Genomic DNA, 14,445 nt, shown 5'->3' on the forward strand with positions numbered 1-14,445 from the left:
AAATTAAGGCTATCCAGAGATAGATCACAGACTATAAAATATTGCTTTCAATTGGTTAATTGAGACTTTGTGTTCATTGTGTCAAAAGCTTAGCTGGTCTCCAGGCAAATTTAAAGAATATTCAAGTTACTACTACTACTACTGTACTATTGGCTTGTCCCGTGAGGGGTCGCCACAGCAAATCAACCTTCTCCACTTCACCCTGTCCTTTGCCTCGTCCTCCCAAACACCAGCCACTCTCATGTCCTCCCTCACTACGTCCATGTATCTTCTCCTGGGTCGACCTCTAGCCCTGTTCCCTGGCAGCTCCATCCTCAGCATCCTTCTACCGATATAGTCCCTGTCTCTCCTCTGGACATGTCCAAACAATCAAAGTCTGGTCTCTCTGACCTTGTCTCCAAAACGTTTAACCTTCACTGTCCCTCTTATTGCCTCATTTATAATCCTATCCAACCTGGTCACTCCAAAGGAGAACCTCAGCATCTTCATTTCCGCCACTTCTAGCTCCGCCTCCTGTCTTTTCCCCAGAACAGAATATGCAAGCCAATAAATAATCCTGTGTGGCGGTGCATAAATAAATATTCATACTTCATATGGTATCCACATCATCCCTTGATACATATCAACAGCATTTCTACATCGTTTTCCTTCAATGGTTTAAGTGAAAATGTCATAAATGTCCAATTTGAAGTCATATTAGCATAATAACCTTGCTGAACACTGTAATTTGCACACAGCAGATGCATCTCTGCTTGTGTTTCCATGCTTTATCCTTTTAAAACTTATTTATCTCCAAAAGCATTGATATGTGTTTAGAATAAACAACAACCATTTCTTTTCCAGCAACAAGATGCATATTTGCTGTGATAGGTAGAGGACTGATATATCCCTAACCCTAACCATAACCCCTCAGGGTGAAAACAAAACCAAAATCACATTCATCATAGGCTCACAGACTGCCATCTGTAGGACTCCAGACAGAAGTTCAAAAGAAGGAACACTGAACTGATTTGAACTGTTTCCCAAAACAACATCGACGTTCTCATCATAGCTCATATTTTCTTTTAAAAACTTTGATAGAGTTCACAAATGGGGCATGCTTTTCTGAATAAAAAATAAAAACTGCAGAGACAAATGGCTTCTTTTTTTTGTTTTGTTTTTGTTTAAACAAACCAACATCAGAGACAACAATGAACAGGAGAAGACATTGCTAGTGTTTCAGAAAAATTCAAGATAATTTTCAGTAAACAAAAGCTTCTAGCAACACACTAAGACAGATTCTGGTCCACCCGAAAAACAAAACACCCAGAAAAAAACAGAGCAATCACACTTATCCAGTGCAGTGAAGAAGGCAGCGACTTGTACATTGGGGCTACCTGTATCTGGACTCTCTACCGGTCAGTTAGAACAGAATAATTATCTTGGATGCGAAGTGAGATGTCTTCAACAGTTGATTCTGTTCTTCATGATTTACCTTGGCTTGGATGACTGACAACCTCCATAGACAGCATCTACATGTCGATGAATTATGTAGTAAGGACTTTCAACGGAAACAAGACCGCAAGGGCTTTTTTGAAATGCTCCTCTTAGACAGGGTGTTTGACTGTACTTGTACTGTAATACATGCTACTGTTCGACTGTACTTGTACTGCTCTGACATTCTATCTAATAAATCTATTAATCATCAAATAAAGTGCATGCTTTAAGGTATTTAATATATCTGATGACAGTAAGTTTATGAAGAATGGGATATCCGTACCATATATTTTCTTGGACGTTATTCATTTATTTATTTATTATAAATTATAATTTCTTACAGCGCCCGTCTGAGTCAAATCTGGACGTTTCATTCGACTTCCTCGCTGTCAGCCTGCTGTGTGTCTTTCAAACGCTAGAGGTCGCCGTGGAGTTGATGAAACGTGCGCGCTTAGTGGCTTCCTTGTTTGACAGCAGGGGCTCGTTCAGGAACTAAACAACAAGGATATGAACGTCTCCAGCGGCGATGTGGCAACAGAGATAATCGGGGAAATGTTTAGGTAACTGAAAGGCCGCAAAGCTCCCGGTGTGCACTCCGAGATCAACGCCAGGCAACTTGGATATCGATTAAACTGCGGATGAATGTCTGTGCCTTACGTGTCCCCTGGATTTGTTGTTGTTAGCTGCTAATGCTAATCATAGAAGTTGCGAGCTAGCTGGGCTAGCAACAAATTCATATTAAAGCGAGGGAAAGTCCAGTTGAGGCATATCGTCGATTTGCTTAATGCTGTTCAACGACTAACATTTGGAGTGTTCGGGCTCGCTGATGGAGCTGACTATCACTGGCTTCAGCAGTTTAAGAATCGTCGGTTTGGCTCCGGTGTTGAAGTAACGACCGAAGGAGTCCGCCTAGCTCGCCCGTTAGCCGCCGCCACTCTCCTCGGAAGAATGAGTAGAAAACATCATCACTACAAAGGAGAAGAGGTCAGCTGCTGCGTGAAATACTTCTTATTTGGATTCAATATTCTATTCTGGGTAAGTAAACACATTATTCATGCAGTTTTTCTGACGTTAGAAACTTTTTTAATGCCAGTGTGCCCCCCCCCCCCCCCCCCCCTGTACAGTATGAATTGTTCTCTCATTAGCCTAACATTAGCAACATTGGTAGTTCTAACACGGTAGCGACCAGGAGCCCTTTGTGCTCACTGTTTCACGATCGTTCAAGTTAATTAAGCTATAAACTTAATAAATGGAACAAATGTTGTCGGTATGGTTTGTTGTGTGTTTCTACTTCGGCTCCCTTTCGTGTTTTAACCGAGAGAAATTGACGTCAAAGTTGAGTTAACTAATATTTGCTGTTGCTGAACAGTTAGTATTTTAATGAAAATATTAGCGTTCACTTGTTTAGCAGATAACTGCGACTTATTCTTGAGCCCTTCGTAATGTTTGGGGCCGCTGTGACTTATTCTGTCGTTATATTGTTGGTAAATGGTGGTGAGGAGATCCCAGATATCACCGGCCTGACATGAAACACTATATTAGATAAGTTAAAGTTTGAAGAGGAATAAAGGGACATTTGATGATGGCGTCTTTCCCTGCTTCTGCTTTGGCAGTAAAGATTGTTTCCATTGTGCTTTAGTTTGAGAAATGTCAGTCTCATCTGCATTGTTAAGCCAGTGGCAAGTGAGCCCTCATCTCGCTTCCAGGACCCCCCCCTCCATCTTTATCCCTCCTGAGTCTGAAGAGTTTCTCTGTTCATTCTGCATCACCCCTCCCTTCTCCGCCCGTCTGCGTGGCCTCTGTTCAGCTCGTGTATTATAATGTCCGTGGCCGATGGAATGGTGGATCTGTTTGCCCCAGACGTTCTTCCCACACATTACTGGAAGAAAGGCCCCACAGGCCTGAATACCGGCCGTCCCTCCTCTTTGCAAGCGCCCTTTTACAACCGCCGCTACTGGAGTGATGGGGCTCTGGAGGACACCATTGTTTCTGCCACACGCCCACAGTCGCACGACGACAAAGACTCTGGGGAGGAACCGGGTGTGATTCTGTGATGTCTGCCCTCGTATTGCTTGTTCTGATTTATAAGGTAGACAGGATCCACTTGCAGCAGAAGCTAAACAAGTCGATTTTTTTTTTTTTTTTTACACATGAAAAGTACTATGTAAGCCATTATGACTCACCAATCCACCAGGAATTACTGAGTCATTGTTTGTATTGTTGTAGTTCCTGTATACTGTACTCTTTCAGGCTGTCTGACATTCATACCAGGCCAACAGTCCTGAGTCTGAGCTGTTCCCAGAACAGTGGAACAAGTTCCAACTCGTTGGCTGTTTCTGTTGATAATCACAGGACGATGTTCTCTTCTCATCTGCGTGCCACAAAACTAGATTTGATAAACTCGCTTGTTCACTGCCGAAATAGAGAGTTTGAGGTTTATTCTCCTCAAATCAGCGCATTCGTCTTTCCTATAGCAATACCTAAATTGAGACAGAATGCTTGTAACGTCCTCAGTGTTGTGAACAGAATGGAGGAGTACACCTATTACTTTCCTTACTGTGTAAATTCTTCCAGTGCCTGAGCTCACGCCTGCCAGCCAGATGTTCTTACCCCGAAACAGCACATCTCTTGTGCTAACAATGGAGGCTTTGCTTGCACCCACTTAATCATACTTTCTGCCTGATCTGCTGAAATGTCTGGAAGCTGGGCGTGCTGTGATTAAGAGCTGTGACCAAGTCGCTGTGTTGATTGTGGCAACGCTATTTGTTATTAGACAGCTCCACCTTCTAGTGTTCACATTTTGATCTAGAATGTTTGTCAGACAATGACATCACAGTTCGGCTGTTAACGGTATTGTGTCAACGGTACACGATATCTGCTTGCATTTGTAAGAGGCCTTTTTAGTGTGAACCAGAGAGCTGAAACTATTTGTTGTTTAATCGATCAATTTGCCGTTAGAACTTTTTAAATTCTTGTGAGAACAAACCTTTTGCTCACCAGCGCATCACAGATGGAAACGTGTGATGGTTTGTGATGAGCGATATTTGAATGTCATTGGTTTTTGGGCTGTCGTTCAGTTAATATGAGGAATTTGAATATGCCACCCTTGGGCTCTGAGAAATCAAAAAGGCCATTTTCACTGTTGCTGGGAGTGTTTTGGACCAAGAACATAAAATGAATTAGTAATTGGCAGGATAATGAATGGCAATTATTGATAGCTTTTTCCTGCTACAAATTATTGCCCTTTGAAAGCCTGCTTTCGTTCAAGCTCTGCTAATGTGTTTTTCTGTTCAGTGGTTGTTTCCCACAGACAAAAAGTAAAACAGCCAAAGACCACTCAACATGGGGAATCTTCCCCCTGAACCACTCTGATCTCTCTTATGATGGATGCATAGCTGGTTAGCTGCCGTCTGTCACAATTGGGTCTTTGGAAAGAAATACGGCAGCACTGAAGGCTATTTCTCCTGTCTATTCTGTTCTATTATTGATGATCTATGTTCACATATTGAGGGCATGTGCATCTTGCAGCTTTACTTGATAAATAACCCAAACAGCTGATACGAGGATAGCTAGAAGTTTATGTTTACACAGTGAACAAACTCAAAATTAGGGCCTCTGTGGTGACCGAGCCATGGATGAAAATGATATGCCTTTCTCCCGAGACCACTCCTTCACAATTTGAGCCTGATGAAGTGTGGCTTTGTCACTCTGGAATATCCCCTTGCCATAAGAGAAGAAAAAGCTGGTCATTCAGTATATCCAGGTAGTCAGCTGACCTCATGCTGAACCATCCGAAGCGATCCCAGATCGTAACTGCCCCCACAGGTTTGCGCTGTCAGTGCTAAGCATGATGGATGCGTCTCTTCATCCACCTCTCTTCTTACTCTGGTGCACCCGTCTCTTTGGGTGAATCAGAGCTTTATAAGATCACATGAGCTTCTTTACATTACGTCAGAGTCCAATCTTTATGCTCTTTAATAAATTGCCCCCCCCCCCCCCCCCCCCTTTGCAGTGGTAAGCGGTTTCCTCAGAGCTGTGTGGCTAATGAGTGTCCAGTGCCTTTAGTTCTCATCACATTTGCTTTGTTAAATCAAGGTGGTGACGCTTGGCGAAGTAGTGTATATAATTCTGTATTATGGTTCATTAGCATGCTTTTTTTTTTAATCTGGAGAATATTATCTGACAGAATTTATTATAGGTTGGTGGTTTTTTTCATTGTTGGTTTGAGCATTCTCATTCAGCAAAATTCACTTCAACCTGAACCTTCTTATCCCTGAGTGGAAGTTTGGTTCACAGAAGGATTTAAATAGAAAGACAGTAGAAGACAGGATATGTTAGGATAGAAGACGCCTCACAATGCATTCTATTGTGCTAACAGTGGAGTTGGGCATTCCTGTACATTTCTATACATTGCAATATCTTGTGGCATGTTGCAACGTGAATTTTGCAATATATTGCGAAATTCTCATTTCGATATTGCATACTCACAAAAAAAGAGGAAACATCGTGCTTTTGTAGTTTTCTGTCATGTTTTATAAAGATTTATTAAGAACTAAAAGTGAAAAAACCAATGTCTATGCAAAACATCATTAAGAGGAAAACACGTATTAAAGTCCATTTAACCAAAAGTATTGGGCCTTGGGGCTGGGAAGCGGAGAAGTCCACCGGTTTCCCGGTTTGAGTCCCATCAGTCTACCTCCAGAGCCCTGTCGAGGTGCCCTTGAGCAAGGCACCGTCCCCCTCCAACTGCTCCAGGTGCGCCGATCATGGCGGCGCCCTCCCTCTATTCCCCCTCAAGGGGCCCATTGTACTCGGGTGTAAACATAGTCTCGTTGTGTGCTTGCGGTGTAATAACAAATAAAGCTTTCTTCTTGTAGGTACATACGTACCTACTTGCAAGGACTTTCAACGGAAACAAGACCGCAAGGGCTTTTTTGAAATGCTCCTCTTAGACAGGATGTTTGACTTTATTTGTACTGTAATACATGCTACTGTGTGACTGTACTTGTACTCTAACATTCTATCTAATAAATATATTCATCATCATCATCATCATCACGTTATGCTTTTAGCTCGTTGCGCTGATATTTCATGAAGTGCTAGATTCTGATTACCTCTTACATCCATACTGTGCCTACGTATCACTTTAAATCATTCATAAGCATGGAAAGTGCATATGCTAGCTTTAGCTAATGAAATACAAGCTTTTGTATGTACAGGATATTATCCATAAAGGTGTCATCAGCTCTTCCTCATTTCCTGCTCAGGGCAGGGCAATGGGAAAGAAACAGAAAACGCGTGTTGGTGCACAGACATTTGCTTGCTGTCTACTTTTTTCCCCTCTTTGAAGCAACAATCAGAAACAGAAAAAGTTGAACAACCTTGAGCTGAGGTTATACCTAACATGTGCATGAGGCCCTGCCTGATGTGAATGTCCTCATCAAAGGCAGGGTGCGTTGGCTGTGTGTGGGAATTGGTGTCCCTCTCTATATGACAAGTAATGGAATATATCTGAATATGTGGAATGGCAGAAAGCAACATAAAGTGAGTTGCTGCATCTGAAGTCTGAGGTACGCATGCTGCTGCTGCTGCTGCTGCTGCTTCGGCATTCTGTAGCGCTGTTGACCTTGTTATGTGCTCTGACTGACTGACACCGGACTGCCTGTTTGTCTGATTTAATCAGCTTACCAGCAACATCATTTATCCCAGTATCAATGGACCTTTTTTTTATTTTATTTTATTTGTGCCCCAGTTAAATTAGCCCCAGTTAGCATGTCACATCTCTTAGGAATGACCTTGTGCCCAAGCTAGGCAGATGATTAGACAATAGCATTATAGCAGTAGTTCCCTTTCTTTTCGGCATGATCTAATCTCTCATGGGACCAGAGGCGTTTCGTTTCCTCTCAGGTTATCAGATCCTTCATCTTATGGCCTCAGAGTGCTTCTCTAGTTTCTACAATACGTTCTTTTAGAAATGGTGGGGCTTCTACACACCTATCATCCCTAATTTGTATGGTATTGTTGTTTTGTTTGACTGGTGTTTTCACACTTTTGATTTTGATGAGATTGTGTCAGGTCAAGGTCGTGGTTGATCACAATGGATCATTCTGTGTTTTAACGTGAAGGAATCCATTTTATAAACGCTGTTAGGAATTCAACACAGTATTTTAGATGAGTCAAACCACACGAAGACAGTCCTTTGTGGAGGCTTTATCATGCTCAGCTGGAGATTTATTTGCAATTATTTATTTTTTAAACTCATTTATCAATCCTATTACATCTCTACTGTGTCATTATTTCACTTTTGCATTCCATCTGATGAAGCCTCTTCTCTGCGTTTTGTTTTACAGTTACTGGGAGCTGCATTCTTGGCAATCGGCTTGTGGGCATGGGCGGAGAAGGTGAGCAAACACACATGTATGCACATTGCACACTAGCAGACAGTGTTGGGGAAGAACACGATTACAACAGCACAGCTGGATTAGCTGGGATTCCAAATAGCAGGAGAGAGTTTAGATAGAAGCAGAACTTTGAGACGTGTAATATGAGAAACGAAGGCACTGCTCCTCGAATGCTTTGTTCTAAAAGGCCATGTAACCACACAATTGTAAACGGGCCTTAGTTGTCTCAGGAAATTAAATGTTGCTTCAGCTTAAGTGTGATTACCTTCACCAATGACGAATTGGAAGTGGTCATGTGGTTACCCAATGTAGAGTGTTACGGTGAAATACACATTTGGAAAGAGGTAATCTGTATTGGGTCACAGAACAGTAACGGTGAGGCGTGGAGACGCGGTTCAGCCGCCGATGCGTAGCTCAGCGGTGCAGGTTCAGGGCTAATCAAATGGATTTCATGTAACTGAAGGCCAAGAGGTTACATCTGGAGCAGGGATTCCCCACCGGGGGGGTGCATAATAATAATAATAATACATTTGTTTATCTTAAATTGCATTCTTCATCTTCATATGAGATATTAGATTTCGTAGGGGCGTGCGAGAACATAGTAAACGATTTGTAGGAGTTAGAGGCGCGAAAAAGGGTTGGGAACCCCTGATCCAGAACAAAAAATGGATCATGATGGAGCGTTGTACCGTTATTGTTTTCAAACTCGTAAATTGCTAATGGTAAAACCTTAGGAAGCGGTTGGTACGACTCGATATGGCTTTAGGGCTCGTGACATCATGAACGATCTCCCAATGGTGATGTAAAGTAGAATGCACATTCTGTGCATTTTCTCGAGCCTTTGTTTGTCACGTGGAAAACGTGTTTCTTTCTATTCCGGCTTCAGTGACGGTGTCGTGTGCTCCGTCATTTTATCAAACACGACATACAACGTCGTTTGCATTTAATTTTAATTTTAATTGTTAAATTCCGGGGCCCTTGCTCAAACAAAGGATCCGTCGATCAAATTAGCGCCATAAATTCCTCTGTAATGTCTTTTCCTATCAGAAAATGAAGATGATAAATTTGCATGTAAACTGCTCGCTGTTTATTTCCACAGGACGGGAGCTGCGAAGGTCAGGTGCTGCCGTTAACCTCTTTACATATAATGGCTGCATTTAAAACTCCCTCCAATTGAGTTCAAAGTCAACTTTCTCATTAATTGTCAGTTCAGTAAATGCTGCATCGGCAGAGATGCGTGTACCGATTAGTCGAGTCTGGTCATGAACTTTGTGCGAGTGGAGTACCTTGGTGGAACAGCATAAATAATTTAAAGGCATTAGGCCAAATGATGGGAACAGGGAAGGGGATAATAGTGACTTTTGGGCTCAGTGGATAAAATAATTGGTTTTTATTTTCAGCCAGACAGGTTTATTTTTTCAGGGCCTCGTGCGTAAATTCAAATGAAGGCCCTTTATTGTGCACTAGTGCCATAAAAACACAACAATGCACCGCCATGTAGTCACTTAGCTCCGTGCAGAGTTTTACCTGAGCAGCTTCGCTGGCTTTACCTGTGTCTGTGTTGGGCGCAGCGTGTGTGAATAAATAAGAAAGCCGTACATCTCCTGTGTGAAACGAAACTGAGAGGAAAAAGGAGCAAGTTCTTTAACAAGAGGAGTTTTATATCAGTTCAAAGATGAATACAGTACAATGACCGCCTTTTGAACAACATAAACGGATGATGAATAATTATTTTCCAGACCACTGTAGTTTAAGGTTAGAATGTAATCCGATCCATGTTTAAAACATGGTAAGTATCCTGCAGAGGTAGCTGCAGGTTTTTACCCTAGTAACCAAAGAAACTGTAAAAAATAACTTCTGTCAGGTTCGGTAGAAAATAAATTATTTTAATCCCTTGAATTTTGCAATTGTTGTTTGCCATTTGTTTCTTGTTTCTTTTGCTGGATTGAAGTCCTGAGTGGGACTCATGCTTGGTCTGGTGATTATGTCTGTGGACTATGCTGCTGAGTTTTCTTTACTTTTGAACCCATGGAGAACGGGGATAGTGGGTTTTTTTATTTTGTGATAGTAATGTAAATGTCAGTGGCACCTGTTTGGAAGGTTGTCCAGGATTCATGGAGCGTTCCCATTCTCCCGGAGCAGCCCACATTTACAGAGCCGCTCTAGATGGTAACAAAAACCGAAACAAAAGGAATACGCATGATCCACAAAACACATTTTTCCTCCAGAGGTATTTGTAATCTTCCCCTGCTCCTCCTTTTAATGTGCTACCTCGTGACTCGTACCAATGAGCACAATCTTTGGCATCAAATAAACAGGCGGCTAACAGGAAAGAATGAGGAAGGAAAGTCTGTGACTGTCTGATACTCAGGAAAGCCACTTTCACAGGTTTTATTAAACGGTACAGCGATCTACAGATTCAATGTGATAATCACAGAAACATCCTGGAATGTAACTTATTGAGAAAGAAACACTTGATAAATCCTGTTCTAATCAAATTACAGTATTGCATTCAGTGTATTTTCCTGCTTTGCTTGTGACACAGGGCGAGTCCGGTTCTCTTGGCTATGATCAATTATTTGACATTGCAATCCCCTTTCAAGGATAACTGTTTTTCCTAGAGTGGGAATTTTTCCCAGGACCGTCCAACAGAGATAGGAAAAAACTTGCACATACTGGAAAGAGTTACAATCAGGCCTTCATCGCCCCCATTTTATCTTCCTTCCTGTCTTCCAGGGCGTCCTGTCCAACCTGTCATCCATCACAGACCTCGGGGGCTTCGATCCTGTGTGGCTCTTCATTGTTGTCGGCGGGGTCATGTTCATCCTGGGCTTCGCCGGCTGTATTGGAGCGCTCAGAGAGAACACGTTCCTGCTTAAATTTGTAAGGCAACCCCCCCCCCCACATCTAGACCTGCAGGTCACGCGAAAGCCAAAGCTGTCTGTGCAGCAGGTGTCCGGAGGCGTGTGAATCACCTTTTCTGGTCACATGTCTCAGATCTATAATTTCACGTGATCATTTTGTCACGTGTGTTATATCTCAGATGGGGGTTTCATCATCTTTAATTTTGTCTTCTGATCTGTAAATAAGCATTTTGCCTAAAGACATGACCGCACCTTTTTTTTATTTTTTTTTATTGCCATCTGTTTTGTTTCTATTGATACCAGCAAGCTGATGGAAATAAGCTTTCCGTGTTGCTGGAATTCTGAGTAGCCGCTAACCCCAGCCGATGTCCATTAACCGTAGTGAGTCAGGCGTCAGTGAGAGGAGCTAATGTGGCTTTCGTGCATTTCTCATTTGCTCCGTCTCCTCTCCTACATTTACTGTAAAGGGATGATACAAAGTGACCTCTGGGACTGCGTTTTTTGTTGCTCAGCAACTCGGGACAGGCCTGACAGCACTACTGTATAGCGATATTGCACCATGGCGGTTCAGCTTTCAGTTCTTCTATAAAAGATGTTATGAGACCTTTGAAAACAGGATTTTTTTTTAAAAGCACCAAGATCTCCCGATTGATGCAAGTGATTTATTGTGTATTTGTGTGCGTGTGTGTGTGTGTGTTCCAGTTTTCTGTGTTCCTGGGTTTGATCTTCTTCTTGGAGCTGACTGCGGGGATCCTTGCCTTCGTCTTTAAGGACTGGATCAAAGACCAGCTCAACTTCTTCATCAATAATAACGTCAAGGCGTACCGCGATGACATTGACTTGCAGAATCTCATTGACTTTGCCCAGGAGTATGTGAGTCCACACCTGCTGACGGGAACTCGTAGCTTACCGATAGTCACGAGAATGGTTCTTCTCTAGCGGAACATGCTAGCTGTCGCATTTGTGCCTTAAATGTCGTATTCTTTACCATAGAGTGATAATCCTGATGAGTGAGCGTGAGTAGAACACGGTGTTCCATGGGGGCCCCGACATGCCACACTCTCTCGCCAGTCACTACTGGCTATGAAACGCTGGCTAGCTACCCAGACGAGCCTGAGTCCGGCTCCAAAGACCGGTTTCACAATCCTTTACATAACCAGAGTTGAATGTTTGGTGTCTGCCTGTCGTCTTAGTGGTCATGCTGCGGAGCCAATGGGCCCGAGGACTGGAACCTCAACATGTATTTCAACTGCACGCCCTTGAACCCCAGTAGGGAGCGCTGTGGAGTCCCGTTCTCCTGCTGCGTCAAAGACCCGGCAGTGAGTCATCCAGTGATGGCGGTTACATTCCTCGCAAATAATTCTCCTGTATCGTTCTAACCCTTAATCAATACGAATCCATCAGCTCCTTCGGCATTTAAGAAATTAATTATTTTAGGAGAAATGCTAATTATTTAAGTGACCCTAATCGGATGATTTTAATGACAGTGAAACAATCTCTTTTGGATTGTAAATAGATAAAAAAAGATGTGTAAGGAAACGCCGCCGTGTCTTTCACACAACGAGCTGCATCGTACATTTCTTCATGTGTTTTCCATGATGAGGGCGCAAAATGACTGAAGAATTTATTGTGTGTTTGATGTAATTTGAACAATTTCATTGCTCCGCTGTGACCTGTTTGATTATTTCATTGCTCCATTGTGACCTGTTTGATAATTTCATTGGTCCGATGTGAAGATGCTAAATGTATCGGTGCCATTTTTAGCCCGTACAAATCCATAAATTAGCCGCATCGTTGTGTAAGACGGGAATTACGGTATTTACTTGCTGCAAAGGCCCCCGTGGGCAGCAGTCACTTTTTCACTTCTACTCTCCTCCGGACTTAACTCGTTATTTTATCTCAGACACCGTGGCCGGAAGCTGAAATGGAGAGGATTTCACATTCTTGTGTTTTCCTTGCAGGAGGATGTCATCAACACCCAGTGTGGCTACGATGTTCGGCAAGAAAAGGTTTGTATCTTCAGATCCCTGCCTTCATCCCCGTCCTCTTAATTTGGCGTTTGTTTTATTTCATTCTCGAATTATTCCTCACTTGACGACCTCAATCTGAAATTGACTGATTGATCGAAACGGTTTTTGAAGGTAGAGTGGAAACCAGGCCAACTTATGTGAGCCCTGTAAAATGGCTCCGTCCACTTGAAACTGATTTAAATCGAGTAGAAGTTATGGCACCTGTGTTTAAAATTGTGACAGGAATGGTATAGAAAATCGACCTCTTTTTATGAACACATTCCGAACGTATAGCAGAGAACAGTTCAGGCTCCGTAATAACAGATCGTCCTTCTAACAGGGATAATTAGGCTCCCGTTATAGCCCAAAGGGCAGCCTCACTACGCTCTGTAATTGCCGACTCAGTGGGTTATGCTAGTCCGTTTCCTCTTCCTCTTCCTCTGTGTGTGGGTGTGGCGGTTGCAGCTCACTGCACTGCAGTCAGACAGATTGCTGTTGCTAGGGCGCGCAGAAATACAGGGAACCACCTCCGACGGCGTTGCTCTGAACTCATTTTCTGCGTGTGCTCTTCTCCTAACGCCCCTGCTATCAACATTTTACTGGAATCGGGGTTCCTGCCTAGCTCTGATATGACGTGATGCTGTGACAGAGGGAAGAGCTGGAGACACAGACAGGACAGCAGCAACACAAAGGCACGGGGCCGAAATAGCCGGGGAGGAAGTCCACGGCCGGAATAACAGCGTTTCCTGCTTTTCCGTTGGACTCTCTTTACCTCTCATTGGCTGAAAGCTAGCTTTCAGGTTTTTAACCAGAGAACGAAAGGGTTTGCTTGGTTGACTTGTGTTTGAGGGGAACAAAGAGCGCATTGTGACGAGTCCTGTTCACACCCATTCGTCCCCCTTTCTAGTGTCTCTGTAGCTCTAAATTACATCTCACTTCCCTCGCTGAATAGACCGCATACATCATTGGTTGAGTCCAACAAAGCCAGCAACCATCTGTCCAGAAACAGGAAACCTCTGTCTTCTGCCTGTTTGTTCAGCCCTTTGATAGTGTGTGTGTGATGTCCAGACACTGATATGTTATCAGCCAGAAGGTGACGCACATATCAGTCACTCCCACGCCCTACTCGTCACCGGCCTCACATTAGTCAGAGGTCAGACCTCGGCTAAATCACACCAAAGGTCGATATCTTTCCACGGAACATGTTTGTGATGTGATTAAGCATCTTCATCTTTTGTTTTTCTCCTAACAGAATGAGCTTGACCGGCAGAAGTACATCTATACCAAGGGCTGTGTGGGACAGTTTGAGAAGTGGCTTCAGGACAACTTGATCATTGTAGCTGGGATTTTTGTCGGTATCGCACTTTTACAAGTGAGTCTATCTTTCCGGCAAATGGTTCCGTGAAGAAATCTCGTACATTTGAACTAAAACGTTGAACCCGTGCTATGGCTGCCTCTTTTTTCATGTCATCACTGCCATCTAGTGGTGACAGTAGTTAACATCGAGGAAGCGGCTGCTCTGGTGGTTTGTTTTTTAACTGTTCACAGCCCATTTTGTGTAAATGTGTCTCGTGTCCCATTCCTCCGCAGATTTTTGGGATCTGCCTCGCTCAAAACCTGGTGAGCGATGTCAAAGCGGTCAAAGCCAACTGGTGACAGGAGGCGTGACGCGAGGGAGCCTCAACCCTCACGCCA

The 14,445-nt window shown here is 43.2% G+C and overlaps 1 protein-coding gene across 2 annotated transcripts; it reads left to right on the forward strand.

The window, feature by feature from the left end:
- Positions 1-2,305: 2,305 nt before the first annotated feature.
- tspan17 (tetraspanin 17) lies at positions 2,306-14,406 on the forward strand. 2 transcript variants are annotated; one of them, XM_068740267.1, is made up of 8 exons: positions 2,306-2,511; positions 7,827-7,877; positions 10,614-10,760; positions 11,444-11,614; positions 11,935-12,060; positions 12,703-12,750; positions 14,003-14,122; positions 14,341-14,406. In XM_068740267.1, the coding sequence occupies exons 1-8, from the start codon at positions 2,425-2,427 to the stop codon at positions 14,404-14,406; spliced, it is 816 nt and encodes a 271-aa protein (XP_068596368.1). In that variant the 5' UTR covers positions 2,306-2,424. The 2 variants fall into 2 exon arrangements, with proteins under 2 accessions (XP_068596368.1, XP_068596369.1); XM_068740268.1 differs by having other exon boundaries at positions 14,009-14,122.
- Positions 14,407-14,445: the final 39 nt, after the last annotated feature.

This window comes from Brachionichthys hirsutus, chromosome 6 (assembly GCF_040956055.1).
Source record: "Brachionichthys hirsutus isolate HB-005 chromosome 6, CSIRO-AGI_Bhir_v1, whole genome shotgun sequence".
Lineage (NCBI taxonomy): Eukaryota > Metazoa > Chordata > Actinopteri > Lophiiformes > Brachionichthyidae > Brachionichthys > Brachionichthys hirsutus.